General features: G+C 35.9%; 3 protein-coding genes across 5 annotated transcripts; 1 reads left to right on the top strand and 2 right to left on the bottom strand.

Annotated features, from left to right (window-relative positions):
• Window positions 1-1158: 1158 nt before the first annotated feature.
• LOC132131685 (gamma-glutamyl hydrolase-like) lies at window positions 1159-5619 on the bottom strand. The gene is made up of 9 exons (XM_059543749.1): window positions 5291-5619; window positions 4402-4516; window positions 4249-4299; window positions 4043-4127; window positions 3809-3947; window positions 3325-3431; window positions 2561-2651; window positions 2188-2325; window positions 1159-2005 (listed from the first exon to the last, which is right to left on the bottom strand). The coding sequence occupies exons 1-9, from the start codon at window positions 5385-5387 to the stop codon at window positions 1884-1886; spliced, it is 945 nt and encodes a 314-aa protein (XP_059399732.1). The 5' UTR covers window positions 5388-5619; the 3' UTR covers window positions 1159-1883.
• Window positions 5620-6940: 1321 nt separating this feature from the next.
• LOC132131717 (natural killer cell receptor 2B4-like) lies at window positions 6941-10197 on the bottom strand. Of its 2 annotated transcripts, none has more exons than XM_059543807.1 (4): window positions 10064-10197; window positions 7649-7969; window positions 7279-7575; window positions 6941-7174 (listed from the first exon to the last, which is right to left on the bottom strand). In XM_059543807.1, the coding sequence occupies exons 2-4, from the start codon at window positions 7923-7925 to the stop codon at window positions 7017-7019; spliced, it is 732 nt and encodes a 243-aa protein (XP_059399790.1). In that variant the 5' UTR covers window positions 7926-7969; window positions 10064-10197; the 3' UTR covers window positions 6941-7016. The 2 variants fall into 2 exon arrangements, with proteins under 2 accessions (XP_059399790.1, XP_059399789.1); XM_059543806.1 differs by lacking the exon at window positions 10064-10197 and adding an exon at window positions 8505-8631.
• Window positions 9753-12835, top strand: zgc:171601 (SLAM family member 5). 2 transcript variants are annotated; one of them, XM_059543805.1, is made up of 6 exons: window positions 9753-9872; window positions 10415-10741; window positions 11202-11483; window positions 11580-11723; window positions 12086-12457; window positions 12582-12835. In XM_059543805.1, the coding sequence occupies exons 2-6, from the start codon at window positions 10444-10446 to the stop codon at window positions 12662-12664; spliced, it is 1179 nt and encodes a 392-aa protein (XP_059399788.1). In that variant the 5' UTR covers window positions 9753-9872; window positions 10415-10443; the 3' UTR covers window positions 12665-12835. The 2 variants fall into 2 exon arrangements, with proteins under 2 accessions (XP_059399788.1, XP_059399787.1); XM_059543804.1 differs by lacking the exon at window positions 9753-9872 and adding an exon at window positions 9940-10110.
• The last annotated feature ends 440 nt before the right edge of the window (window positions 12836-13275 follow it).

Here is a 13275-nt window from a genome sequence, read left to right as displayed (position 1 = left end):
ATTTTTGATGATGCTCCAATTTTTTTTAAACTTTTTTTTTTCTTTATAGGATCTTCATAACATTTTGTTTCCATACAAAACGGTTCATAGTGACCACTAATAATAATAATAAAAGTGGATAATATTATATATAGTTGATTTCTTTTTTCTTTTTGTTAACCAATGGTAGCAAACCTAACGCCATATTAAAATCTGCGTGAAGCAATATTAAATGTGTTCTGAGTTTGCACACCACAGAAAGATTATTAACCACCAGCCAAATTTGAATGTGAACAAAAAGGTACATAAAGGTATCCAAATCTTGAAAAAATAAGCCTTTACACAGACTTTAAAATACGTTTTATGAAATTGTGCATAAAGATTCTTCAAATCTTTTTTAATGGAAAATGGCATACACGTTTGAAACAGCTTTAAGGCAGTTAAATTATTATTATTATTATTTTCCTTTGGGTGAATTGCGGAAAAAAACACTAGTGTACTTGAAGACAGAGATTGAACCAATGTTGTTTTCTAGATGTAGACAGTGTATCTCTAATACACTATAATCAGTCATTCTCGTTTTATATGTATTTCAATGCAAGTATTTACAGTTAAGCAGGCTGCATATTTTGTTTTTACATGCTGAATGCTGGATGGTCGCCTAGCCTTGCTCCTTTATTGTACATCGGAATGGCTGCTCCGCACTAGATTAATGTTGCTATTTATTTATTATATTGCACCTTTAACATTGCTCAGCACCAACAGCCTCCAAAGCAGAACACGATTCTTCCTACAAAAGAATCTTTCTTATAGAAAAGTGTTGAATTGTGCTAGGTAACGATTTATTTTATATTTTTCAGTGTTCATTGAAATTGTTACATTTTTTAAACATAAACTGTGATCACAATTAATAAAAATAGTTATCATTGTGATTATCTTGTTTATGGTACTCCTATGTGTCAAAGAACAAACTTATTTGTCACAATAGAAAGGATTTTTCTTTATTTATTTTAAGTGCATGAAGAAATGTATCGTCTATGCACATGTCAGGGGTCAACTGATTGTACCCAATTTAGCAAACGTGAACCGTTCATGTTTTACGGATTTAAATGGTTAGTACTCCAGAAAGCTTTATACATGCATTTTGTTTGTTTATTAAGCATTGACGACGTAGGAGAGTGACGCCGGTGTTGAACGCTTGTTTTGTATCTTTCTGTCCTGGTACAAGAGCTATTAGCAAATTTGCACTTTTTCCATTTTGATTTTGTACTTCAAACTGCTTTATGTATCCGATTGTAAGGAGGTTTAGATCTCGTCATTTTCTGGTAATTATATGTTATCCCACCTCTTAAAAATGCAAAAAAAAAAAAAAAAAAAAAAATGTTTTGAGAACTCTTGTCTGGTCCTTCTTAAATGCACCACAAAGTATGGACTGTCATTGCTGCCCTCTACTGAATAATGAATGAATTACCATCTACAATTAAAATATTTATGGATTTCGAAAAGTTAAAACAAGATTAAAGTTTAAATCCATACTTTATTTTCTCTGATATTGATAAAGTACTAGAATGCATTGGTCATGCCACTGAACCCTGTGAAACGTTACAATGTTCAACTTCTGAATGATGGCACTAGAAGATATATTATATGACTTCTGAATTGGACATAACTGCATCTATACATTCAGCCATGATGATTCTAGAACACTTCACATCTACATCCAGAATCTACAATCAAGAGAAACATGAGTGAATTAGAAGCATGAACGTTACAATTATGCATCGCAGCATTCCAAACATCAAGTTCTGCTGAACTTTGGGGAACGAAATAAAAACAATACTTAAAAACAAATAAATTAACTATTATTCATTATAATTTTTCTGCCACAAAGATACTGTAAGCACTTAATCGAAGTAGTAATTTTGCAGGAAGATGCTGTTCAGGCCTTTGAAGATGGGTTGATAGTTGTAAATCAGAGCTTTTTCTTCTTCGCTTTGTGGAGAAAACCGATGATGGTTTTTCATTGCTGAAAAAGACCATTAGCACATGAATGCATAAATTAAGTGGTCAGAAAGAATATACATTTAAAAAATGTTTTTCAAAACAAAACCAAGTTTAACCCCAAGAAAAATTAAAAGGGTTAATGAAAGAGCCAAGATGAGGGATCTTATTTTTCATATTATATTTTCCATTTTTTAGAAGACTAACCTTCAGAAACAAAGAAGTGGGCAGTGTAGAAAGTGGCTTTGATGGCTGAGAGCGTGTGCACCATACCGGCTTTCTCAATCCACTCAAATGGGCTTTTCTCTGGGTGCCACTGAACAGCATAGAAGGGATATCGATACGCTACAGGATAAATGACAGAGCAACACATAAGTAATATACAAGTATAGAAATGTCATTATTTACATAGTGATCACTTACTGAACATTTGAACAAACCAACATCTACATATTTACTTCTACATGTTAAACCAAACAATTAGCTCACTACAGCACTGTATTATGGGTGAAATCTACGGCTGCTGATTGATGGGTTACATCACACACATACACTAAGAGATGCTCTGTAGCATTCATACCCTCCATTGTGGAAATGAACTCCTTCTTGCCATCTGTATTTGTAGTTAGGACTCGATAAAAACGCTTAAGCTTGGCATTGCTACTGTAATTCTGTAAGAGCAAATCATGTTCAGACAACTCGAATAAGAACATACAACAGTTGTGGTATACAGTGACTGGTCAGATGTGTTGGGGGTAATGCATTACAAACACGCAATCAGATTACTTTTCCCAAGTAACTAGTAAAGTTTTTAAATGTACACTAAAATAGTTGTTTTTCCAAATAAGTAACTCCAATTACTTTGTTTTCCCATTTATTGGCCAACAGCTCTAATGTCCATGTTGAGAGAAATCATGAGAAAGGTGCAGATGCACTGTGTGCCCTGTGTAAACATGATGCTCAAAAACAGATTTAGCATTCCTAGAAATTAATACAAAATGTGTAATGCAAAGTCAGAATATTGTGCAATAATTAAATCTGTTAAATAGCACAAATATACTCTATGCATTTAATCTCACTGTTGACTTTTTTTGTTTGTTGATCAAATAAGAGTGTTACTGCGATTAATTTATTATATTTGTTAGCAAGCCCACTCCAGGTAAGAAAAAAATATATGCAATATTGGAATGCATTACTTTTAAAAGTAACCTTCCCCAACAATGGTGGTCAGTATGCAAAAATTAGAAGTGTGAGAAATACAGAAGTCAGTGTTTCTGGTTTTGTTTCAGTTGATGCATAGTGAAATTACATCTGAAAAACAAAAAAACATTATTAGATTGGTACCTGCATGGACAAGCTCCAGCTGTGGAAATTAGACGTGATATTTTCTTCTGCCAGGGACTGAAGGACATCCTTTGGAAACTTCTTGAACAACCTGCTTTTCTGGGCTCCTGTAATTAGTCAAAATCACTGACCAAACGTCAACTCATAGCAAACAACATTAATGAGCTAATGCAAGACTGGTCAACCAGACAGCACAAACTGTCCTTAGCAATTTTGGACATTTTTGTTGCGGGCTCACCTATTTGTGAAAATTAGCAAGTCTTACAAATGTATAGGTTTAGTAAGCCACATCATGTTGTACATCCAGTTAATCATTTTGGAAATAACTATATAAATATGTTTATATAAACACAAACAATAGAAGTATGCGTTGTTATATGTTCCCTCCCATTAACCATCACTTGTAATCACTATAATGGACAACAGTGCTGTAATACTAGTAAGAATGTGACACATTTGGAGAAAAGCACGCACTGTTACCAACCTGGACTGAAGGTCAACGGCAGGGCGACTGCTTTGGTGTCAGTCAAGGTCAACAAGTTCTTGTTGCTGGTAAGAACTGTGAGCTGCTGGAAGCCCTGGCAGGTTCCCCAGATCGGAAAATAATCTGAAGCATCATTAGCCTGTCATGGTTAATAAAGAAGAACCATCAAACCACATCCATCAGATCAAGATCAATTCAAACTAATTTTGACATGTTGTTTTTTTTTAAACTAACCTTTATTGCAAGTTCATAGAAAACCTTTGCCGCTCTGGTAAACTGAGACTTTTCAATGTCCACATTCCCACCAGGCAGCAGCAAACTAAATGGGTTAAAAGCAGTCAATCAATGTAAATATGGATTCAAAGAAAAACCAAATATAAACCAATTTCCATTTTCCAAACACATCTACCAGAAAAGTCAAAGTATTCACAAACACTCACCCATTTATTGCGTTGAACAATTTTTCGTACTCTTCCTTGGTGTGATTTATTCTGCAAAAATACATATTTATTTTTATGTATTCTTTACCTATATATATATATATATTTACATTTGTGTTAATGTAGCCTGTATGTAGCCTGTGTTTAACATACCGAATTGGTACAACCCTGGCACCTGCTGACTCCAAGTGCTTCACATATGATGCAGCTATATAAGAAGATCCCTGTGCATGAGGGTCATCCTCCAAGTTTTCCTGGGCTAAAATTCCTGAAATGCAAAAACACACACACACACACACACACACACACATACATACATACATACATACATACATACATATATATAGTCACCTTGGAATTATAAGGCTCTACCCTGCATTTGCAAAGTTTTTGCATTCCATATAGTGATATGGGGAACAAGTCTCTACATCAGTCCCAAAATGTACACAACTTGAAAAAATCATAATCTAAATAAATTGTGACAGCATAAGAATGTGAATAACTCAATTTTGACAAATTCACCATGGTTTTGCAAAACTCACCATAGTTTTATTATTTGTAATAAAAATATGGCTACTGTATGCAAATAGTAATCAATCCGCATAAAAACCATGGTTACTTTGCTTTTACTACAACAAACCAATAGTTAATTTTCATAAGGCTGTACTTGTTTGCTGGTTAAGTTGGTTTTTCAGATTAGTCATGCTGTTGTTTAGCAGCTGGTGCCACAAGCACAAATGCCCACAACCCTTTTAAAACCATCAAAGCAGACCAATTAACCACTGGCTGGTTTAACCTTTTTTCGTCAAGGTTAGGTGGTCTTCCAAGCATGTTTAAAACGTGTTGCCGTGACAGTGCTTTTAAGAGTAAAAAAAAAAGAATCCAGAAGAAACTAGAACGTTCTAGCAACAGAGCCGCGCGGGGAAGGATGCTGCGATTCAAAAAGCGAGAGACGTAATATTACAACTAACATCAGCTATCAGACATCATGCACTAATTTAACGGGACATTAAACCGCTAAAAATAATCGTTTTATTCTTACCGATGATGGGTCTGTAATTTAAATTACGAGCGCATGATGCTGGAAAACCGCATAGAAGAGCGGCGAACACCGCGAGCACGAGCACCTGGCGATACATCCACCTCAGGTAGCACAGCAAAGGACGAAATAAATGACAGCTCCTCGATGGTATCAGTAAAAGAAGGCAATGTCAGCTCCAATGCCGATGTCCTGCTTTTTAACGAAAGCTGCACCCGGATCCGCTTATCCGCAATCGTCACGTTAACTTGACGCGCGTGAATTATCCAGGCGTTGGCTGTTCTCCAGCGAGGATCAGCTCTGATGACGAATTCAGAATAGCGAAGAGTCACGGCTGGCCCCGCCCACTCGAATCGTCACCATACGAATTAAACTGTTCTTAAATGGCAAGTGCATTCTCCTCAGAAGCTAATTGAAATGCCACGTGTGTTTTAAATAAATAATTACACCTTTAAAAGATTAACTGATAATCGCATAAATGCACAATGGAGAGGCTTTGATTATAATGATTAGCTATTTACTACATTCAATACAAAAAAAAAGCATTGCATGGCATTATTAAAACAATATCAAGACAATCTCCCAGTGACGACCATCATAATCAACATTGATGACATTTCATAACAGGGTAGCCTAACCACTTACACTAATGGTGCATCAGTTCTGTAGAATGAATAAGTGCACTGGAGGAAGTATATGATGTAATACACAGCCATATAAGACTTTTACTGTGGGTTGCTAAAAAGTAAACTTGGTTCTCAAACAGAGGTGTGTAATTGTGTAAGTTCAAAAGTTCCTGTAGGTCAGTTTAGGCCATAGATAACTTTCTGAAAGTTTTGTGTGACAGTATTAATGTACTGCCAGTAAAGGGTAAGTTCTTCTGAAGTCGCAAGTTGTTGTTTTTTTGTAAAACTAACCAACTTCCTGTCAGGTCTGCTACCTACCAAGACCACAAGAACAGCAGAAAGTGTTAAGTTAGCAGAGCTTTAAAATGTGATTGCACTAGAATAAAAATTCGTTATGAGCTCTGAGCAAATTGGGTATTCATAGTGGGATCAGTTATGTTGTTTTAAGGCACGTTTATAAAAATTACTTAAACGTCCCAATTGAACTATGGCATTATCCTGACTTAGTCTAAGCTCTGTTTGTGAAACCAGGCCTTTGATATATATATATATAGAGAGAGAGAGATTCTGTAGTCTGTTACTGATTCCAAATTACATATAAAAAATTGTAGTTTGTAACATAATCCATTACATTACACATTAAAAAATTTAAATATTTAATTTGTTTACCTGCATGTAATACATTAGGTGGGGGAAAAAAGTTTGGGAATCCCTCTATTAAATGTTAATAAGAAATAATCTGAATTTGTGGATTTTAATGTGTTTGGAAGACAAAAGACTTCCAAAGACAAAATTATAATATGGTTAAATAACTGAGTGTTTATCAGTTTATCAGTAGTTGATGCAATGTTGAAATGTTAAGAAAACACTTCTTAAAACTGAAATGATTTCTGTAAATCCAGTGGTCAGATGCTGTATGTCCTCTTGAATTATAGCCACTTGACTAGTGACTGGTCTCTGTGTGAATGTCCACAAAACTGGAAGACTTTGTGAATATACAGTATATTCAGAATGCAGAATAGCAGTAGGCTTTTTAAAAAGGGTATATTTAAAGATGAAAGTTACTACCCAGCTCCCATTTTTGATATTCTTGTTATATTAAGTCAGTTATGATCTGATGATGATTTCCGAGCTCTTCTTTTCTGTTCAGCTCTTCTGGATCTGATGTCATAAACCAGAACGACAACAATAGCCACGCCCACCAGAGCAGAGACGACCAATTGGATCACAGCTTCAGTTGAATTACAACAGCAGACACATTCTGAAGGAAAAGAAGAACTAAAGTATATCATACTTATAATATAAGTTTGTGGAATGATTGATAATATGCTGCTGATGTGCTGTTTAGTGATGGTTTGATGCTACCTGAACATGTGTGACAGAGCTGAGTGATGTCCAGATGTTGAGTCTGGTTGCTGATGGGATTGTTGAGCACACAGCTGTAGCTGTTTTTATCCTGATATTCCACCTCCAGAGGTAGAGAGAGACTGATGCTGAGATCAGACACACTGATGCTGGACAATAAACTGTTTCCTTTGTACCAGGAGAGAGTCACATGACTCACATTCACCACTGAACACAGCAGCACACATCTGGACGCTGATGATCCTGATGGAGGATTTTGAGGACAGTAACTGGTGATGACAGGAACGGGAAGACGAGCTGGAAAATATTAAAGAAATATAACTAAATCAGAATAAATTGTTTGCGTCTGAGTCTGTGAGTTTTTACTCACCGATGACAGAAACATTGAAAGTTTTCCTTGACACTTGTTGTCCAATCATCTGTGCTTTATAAAGTCCAGAGTCTGTGGTTCTGATGTTTGTGATGATCAGAGATCCAGTCTGATGATCCAGCTTCAGTCTGTCTCGGAATCTGTCATGAGTCTCAGCAATGACTTCTGATGAAACGTTGAGTTTAGCGATGCAATAGTCTCCGCATGTCCACATGATCAGATCGTCCTCTTGTATTTTAGTCACACCAGTCGGTAGGGAGACAGAATCGCCCTCCATCACCAACAACGACTCGATTTCATCTGCCTCAACCCCAAACACACCTGAAACATGCAAGAGCATTTCCTCAATCACTGACTAAACCGCTTTTCTAACTTTCTGTTGGTTCACTATTTTAGATTTCATCATCAAACCACTTTACCACTTTACACGCATACCAGGTAGTCACAGTAAAACCACAGATTGATACGATTGTCAATGAGGACAAAGCCAGAAAAAAAAAACACGGCTTAAAGTTTCTTCTTAAAGTTTAAAGTACACCATTAACACACAACAATAGGTTTACTGATGACCAGCACTACATAAAAATGACAAGACGCATCCAAAATGCATTTTTCAATCAAATAATTGCTTACTATACTACTATAAGCTTGCTAAACATTGCATAATAATAATAAAATAAATGAATAAAATAATAAATTAAAATATTAGTAAAAATTACAATAAAAACAGGTTCAGACATTTTGATATCTGTTATAAGGAAATATAAACTCTTCATTAATTTTAAACAGTAGATTTATACTCCATTATAAAACTTCAAGAGCTAAAATGGCTTTAAAAAAGGCATTTTTTACTTACCAACGAGACGCCAGAAGCACAAACCAAACAAAAGAAACCCATGAAGCATTTTTATCAGCCGTGTTCTGTGCTGTCTGAGAGAACATCACTCAAAATGCGACCAGGTCTGAATCCTCCCCTATTTTACACCCTCCCTGTACACACGCACTAACTGTGCATTTGCTTTTGTCCTATATGCATCTGTTGGTAGAAAGTATTCTATACATCTTGATTGAAAAATCATGATAAGGATAGGCCTATATGTCAAAACTGCTTATATTAAAAAGGAATAAAACTCAATAACTTACTTTACTAGAGTGTGTAAACTGCAACCTACTTGAGTGCAATTTCTCATAATGGTTACGTTTGGTTTTTTTCTACATTAAATATTAAATAGTCATTGGCAAATGGATAGCTAATTTTAAATAGCATTATTGTTGACAGACTAACTACTTTAAGAGTTTATTTATTTTAACAGGAAAACGTTTGTGGTTCATGTTAGCAAGACAGGAAGAAGCCATTCAACCGCATGCAACATAGATACAAACACAAGCTATTCCGTCCACCCAACAAAACAAAACCACCTTTATAAGAAATCAGCTCTAGGTTTCAGTTCGACTCAGAAACTGAGTTTGTCAAGCTTCTCTTGATCCGCTTAATGAGTGTGATAATGAAAACCAATCCAACTACCAATACTATTTTTGTTCCTAATATAACATTAACCATTTTCAAAACCAGACCTAATTTTATAAGCACAGACATAATTTTTATGAATTTGATTAGAGGTATCCCTTACAAATATTAACCATGGTTTTACTACAAAAAAAAAACAAAAAACATGGTTATTATTAAATTAACCATGGCTTTGCAACACTAACCATGGTTTAACTATGGTATTTGTAGTAAAACTGTGAAACCATGGACACTACAATATTACTATAATAAAACCATGGTTAATTTTTCTAAGTGTAAATCTGATTTCATATTGACTTACACCAGCCAGTACCAAAAAAAATGTCACACCAACCCTGTTTCCTGTTCATGAGGTGGAAATGCATTGCAATGCACACCTAGGACACACAAATGCGTTTTACTACGTTGAACGACTCGTATTCATGAGGTAAAGTTACTTTATTTTATTGAAAACAGCTCTGTTATCTGAAGCCGACGTGATTACACGTATTTTGGAAAATCATAAGGAAACTATAATTAAAGCTCAAAACAATTAAAGTTAATGTTGTTGTTTGCAGGTGACGAGGTGGAACTTCCTGATATTTATCGGATTCTACTTCCGATCTTCGGAATGCGTTTGTTTTGGCTTATCAGCAGTGGAATAATCATGAATACGACTCCAAAGGCGAATATAATTCACAAATGAATTTTAACCGGGTATAAATATATATATATATATATATATATATATATATATATATATATATAGATAGTGTTGTAAGTCGGTTACATACAATAATGTTAGTTAGAAAGGCGTGTTGTCGTTGGGTCTGATACGAGCTATTTTAATGCTAATCACTCGAAAACAACGTAACAGTTTGCTAACTACACTCATCATCTTTACTCACCAAAATGAAGACCCCTGTTTTACTTTTATGCTTTTTGCTCGCGATAGGTGAGTATTTAAAAAGCTTTAGACATTCAGTTTCACTTTGTCGCTCTTTAACAGCTTTGCTTGAGTTTAAGTGTGCAGTTGAAATCAAACTAGCCAATATATGTAAATTCATTTTGTTGTTGAGCGGTATACGTAGGTGTAATATTTACATAACAATTACAATCACACATATCTCGTTCTGTGGTAGCGTACTACTGTTTCCCCACAAACGACTAGCCTGCTAACCTTTTTTAAGTATTAGCTGATTAGCATTTGGATTTGCTCAATGTTGTCAGTCTGTGCAGCTGTTTCTGTATTTCTCCAGGTGTGTTTGGTGCTGATGTAAAGTCAGTGATGGAGGGAGATTCTGTCACGCTACACACTGATCTTACTGATTTACGGGGATATGATCTTATACTGTGGATATTTGGACCTGACAGCACCCGTATAGCTCAGATCAACAATGTAGTCAATAAGATCTCCATATACAATGATGCTCTTGATGGGAAATTCAGAGACAGACTGCAGCTGGATAATCGGACTGGGTCTCTGACCATCACTAACAGCAGAGCCGAAGACTCTGGACTTTACAAACTGCAGATCATTGGTGGAAAAGACATCCCACCCAAGAAATTCAGTATTATTGTTTCTGGTGAGTCGGTTTGTAGTTGAATTACTGTTGATTTCGGTCATTGAACCACATTAAGAACACTGGACTAGTCACCTGAGTCGGTCAGCAGGTAAAGTGCAAAATTAGCCAAGTCGAATGTTGTTACTTTTGTAACTTTACGATCTTCCAATCATCCTATATCCTCTTGGAGACAAAGCCAAGGTGGATGTACAGTATCAGGTTTCTTGTGTAAAGAGTAATATGAGACCTTTGTCCCAGCCTGGTATGTGTAATTTGTGGCGAGTGACCCAGAGAAACAAAACTAGTGGAAATTTTTTGTTGATGTAGGTGTTGTTTAGGACTCTTGTCTTTATATTTTTATTAGTATTATGGTTTATTTCCGAGTCAATGAGATGAATGGATGCTGGTAAATAGATGTGTGTGAAACTCTACTGCACAGTTTTGGATTGTCTGTTTATTTTGTTGTGTTTTCCATCTCTAGCTCCTCTGTCTGTTCCTGTCATCAGCACAAACTCTTCACAATGTTCTTCATCATTTTGTTCATTGGTGTGTTCAGTGGTGAATGTGAGTCATGTGACTCTCTCCTGGTACAAAGGAAACAGTTTATTGTCCAGCATCAGTGTGTCTGATCTCAGCATCAGTCTCTCTCTACCTCTGGAGGTGGAATATCAGGATAAAAACAGCTACAGCTGTGTGCTCAACAATCCCATCAGCAACCAGACTCAACATCTGGACATCACTCAGCTCTGTCACACATGTTCAGGTACAGCTCATATTAGTTGATTTGTTCTGTTCTTCTCTTGTTCTTCTAGCACATCAAAAGTTGTATTTGTTAACTCTGTCTCTGATCTCTCTGTAGTGGATGGATCGAGTTTAACCACAGGAGACGGCTTATCTTTAGGTCACATGGTGCTGATCTGTGTTGTTATAGTTGCTGTACTAGTCTTGGCTGTGGTTGGGATGTTCAGTATCTACTGGAAATATAGAAAAAAGGATCAACTGGGTAGGTTCAATTACATTTAACAGAGCAAGATGTATCTGTCATGTAATTTTGATCACATTTACTGTATATAATTGATTTACTTCATTATAACTGATTTACTTACCATATTCATTGTTTCAGTGGCTTACTGCACTTTTAATATCTTGTTTTAATAACAAGCATGTCTTACTCTCTGATCATTCATCCAAGTTTTTTTTATCACTCATTGCTTCATCACACGTAATAATTTTATTATCAATCTCAATTTGTTTGAAAAGTAGATTGTGCACCACTGATCCAGTCTGTAATCAAACACCATTACAAAGTTGCATCTGCTGTGGTTATAAGCACTTGTAGCCTACTGATGTTTTCTCTTTGTCTAGATTCTCCAGATGATGATTTGGCTGAGATGGATGAACTGAAGACAGTCTCTGCGAGGTTGGGAGAGTCAGTCACTCTAAACACTGGTGTTACTGCAATACAAAGTTTTGATGTGCTGCAGTGGAGGTTTGGAGAATTAAACACAGCAAGCACAAACCCATTCATTGTCATCGCCAAACTGAATGAACCGAACAATATCGATTGTACTGGTCATGATGAGAAATTCAGAGACAGCTACAGACGCAGAGTACAACTGGATAAAAAAACTGGTTATCTTACAATTAATGAAATCCGATCCACAGATTTTGGAATTTATAAACTAAATATCTCCAGGAAGGGGAGAAATGTGATTTCCAAGTCATTTATCGTCCGAGGTGAGAAGCTCAAATCATTTAGTAGATTTAAGATACATTAACAGAAGATAGATGATCTGAAATGACCGATTTAATTCATGCATCCTTGTTTCAAACAATAATCGTTTGACTTTTTTCTTTACAGACTCCTCAGAAAACGAAGAGAATGTTCAAGAAGAGACAAAAACATTAATGAATGGAGAGATTACTGCAAACACTTGTCTATAGCGACTGTTACATTATCCTTACTATATAAAACATCTCTAATTTTATGAGCCTTTAAAACTACAAAATGTGTTTGAAATAACGCTTCATACTGTTAACCGATGAAAAGTAACATAACAAAGGGTTGCTTTTGACTTTACACTAACCATTTTATTGTTGTTGTTTTTGTTGTTTACAGTTAGGGTTAGATACAGATACTGTAAATTGTACAGATTTGATCATTGTAAATGAACAAAATATATATTTTTTTATGGTGTCTGCCCTCTAGTGTCCAATTTATAAAAGGGCGTGTTTTTTTAAGCTGTAAATGATGCCGCGTTCCAGGCAACCCGTAACCCGTGTTTTTCCAACCTTAAACCCATGAAAGTGCACAGGAACGGCAATCAAACCCGTGACTTCCCACCCGTGAACTCGTGTCTCGTACTAGATCGATGTACTCCGAGTTCTGAGGTCACACAGCACGCGAAACAACAATGACAGCCCCTACGGATAATACTGCCTACGGATGCAGTTTATGCAAGTGGCATACGTTGAAAAAACGATTTTAGGTCAATGTACCGTTGCAATAAAAAAAAATTATCTAGTTACAATTCCTTGCACTCAGAAAGTTTGGC

Source organism: Carassius carassius, chromosome 48 (assembly GCF_963082965.1).
Source record: "Carassius carassius chromosome 48, fCarCar2.1, whole genome shotgun sequence".
Lineage (NCBI taxonomy): Eukaryota > Metazoa > Chordata > Actinopteri > Cypriniformes > Cyprinidae > Carassius > Carassius carassius.
The sequence above is the reverse complement of the archived record's forward strand: the minus strand, read 5'-3'. Positions and strand labels throughout refer to the sequence as shown.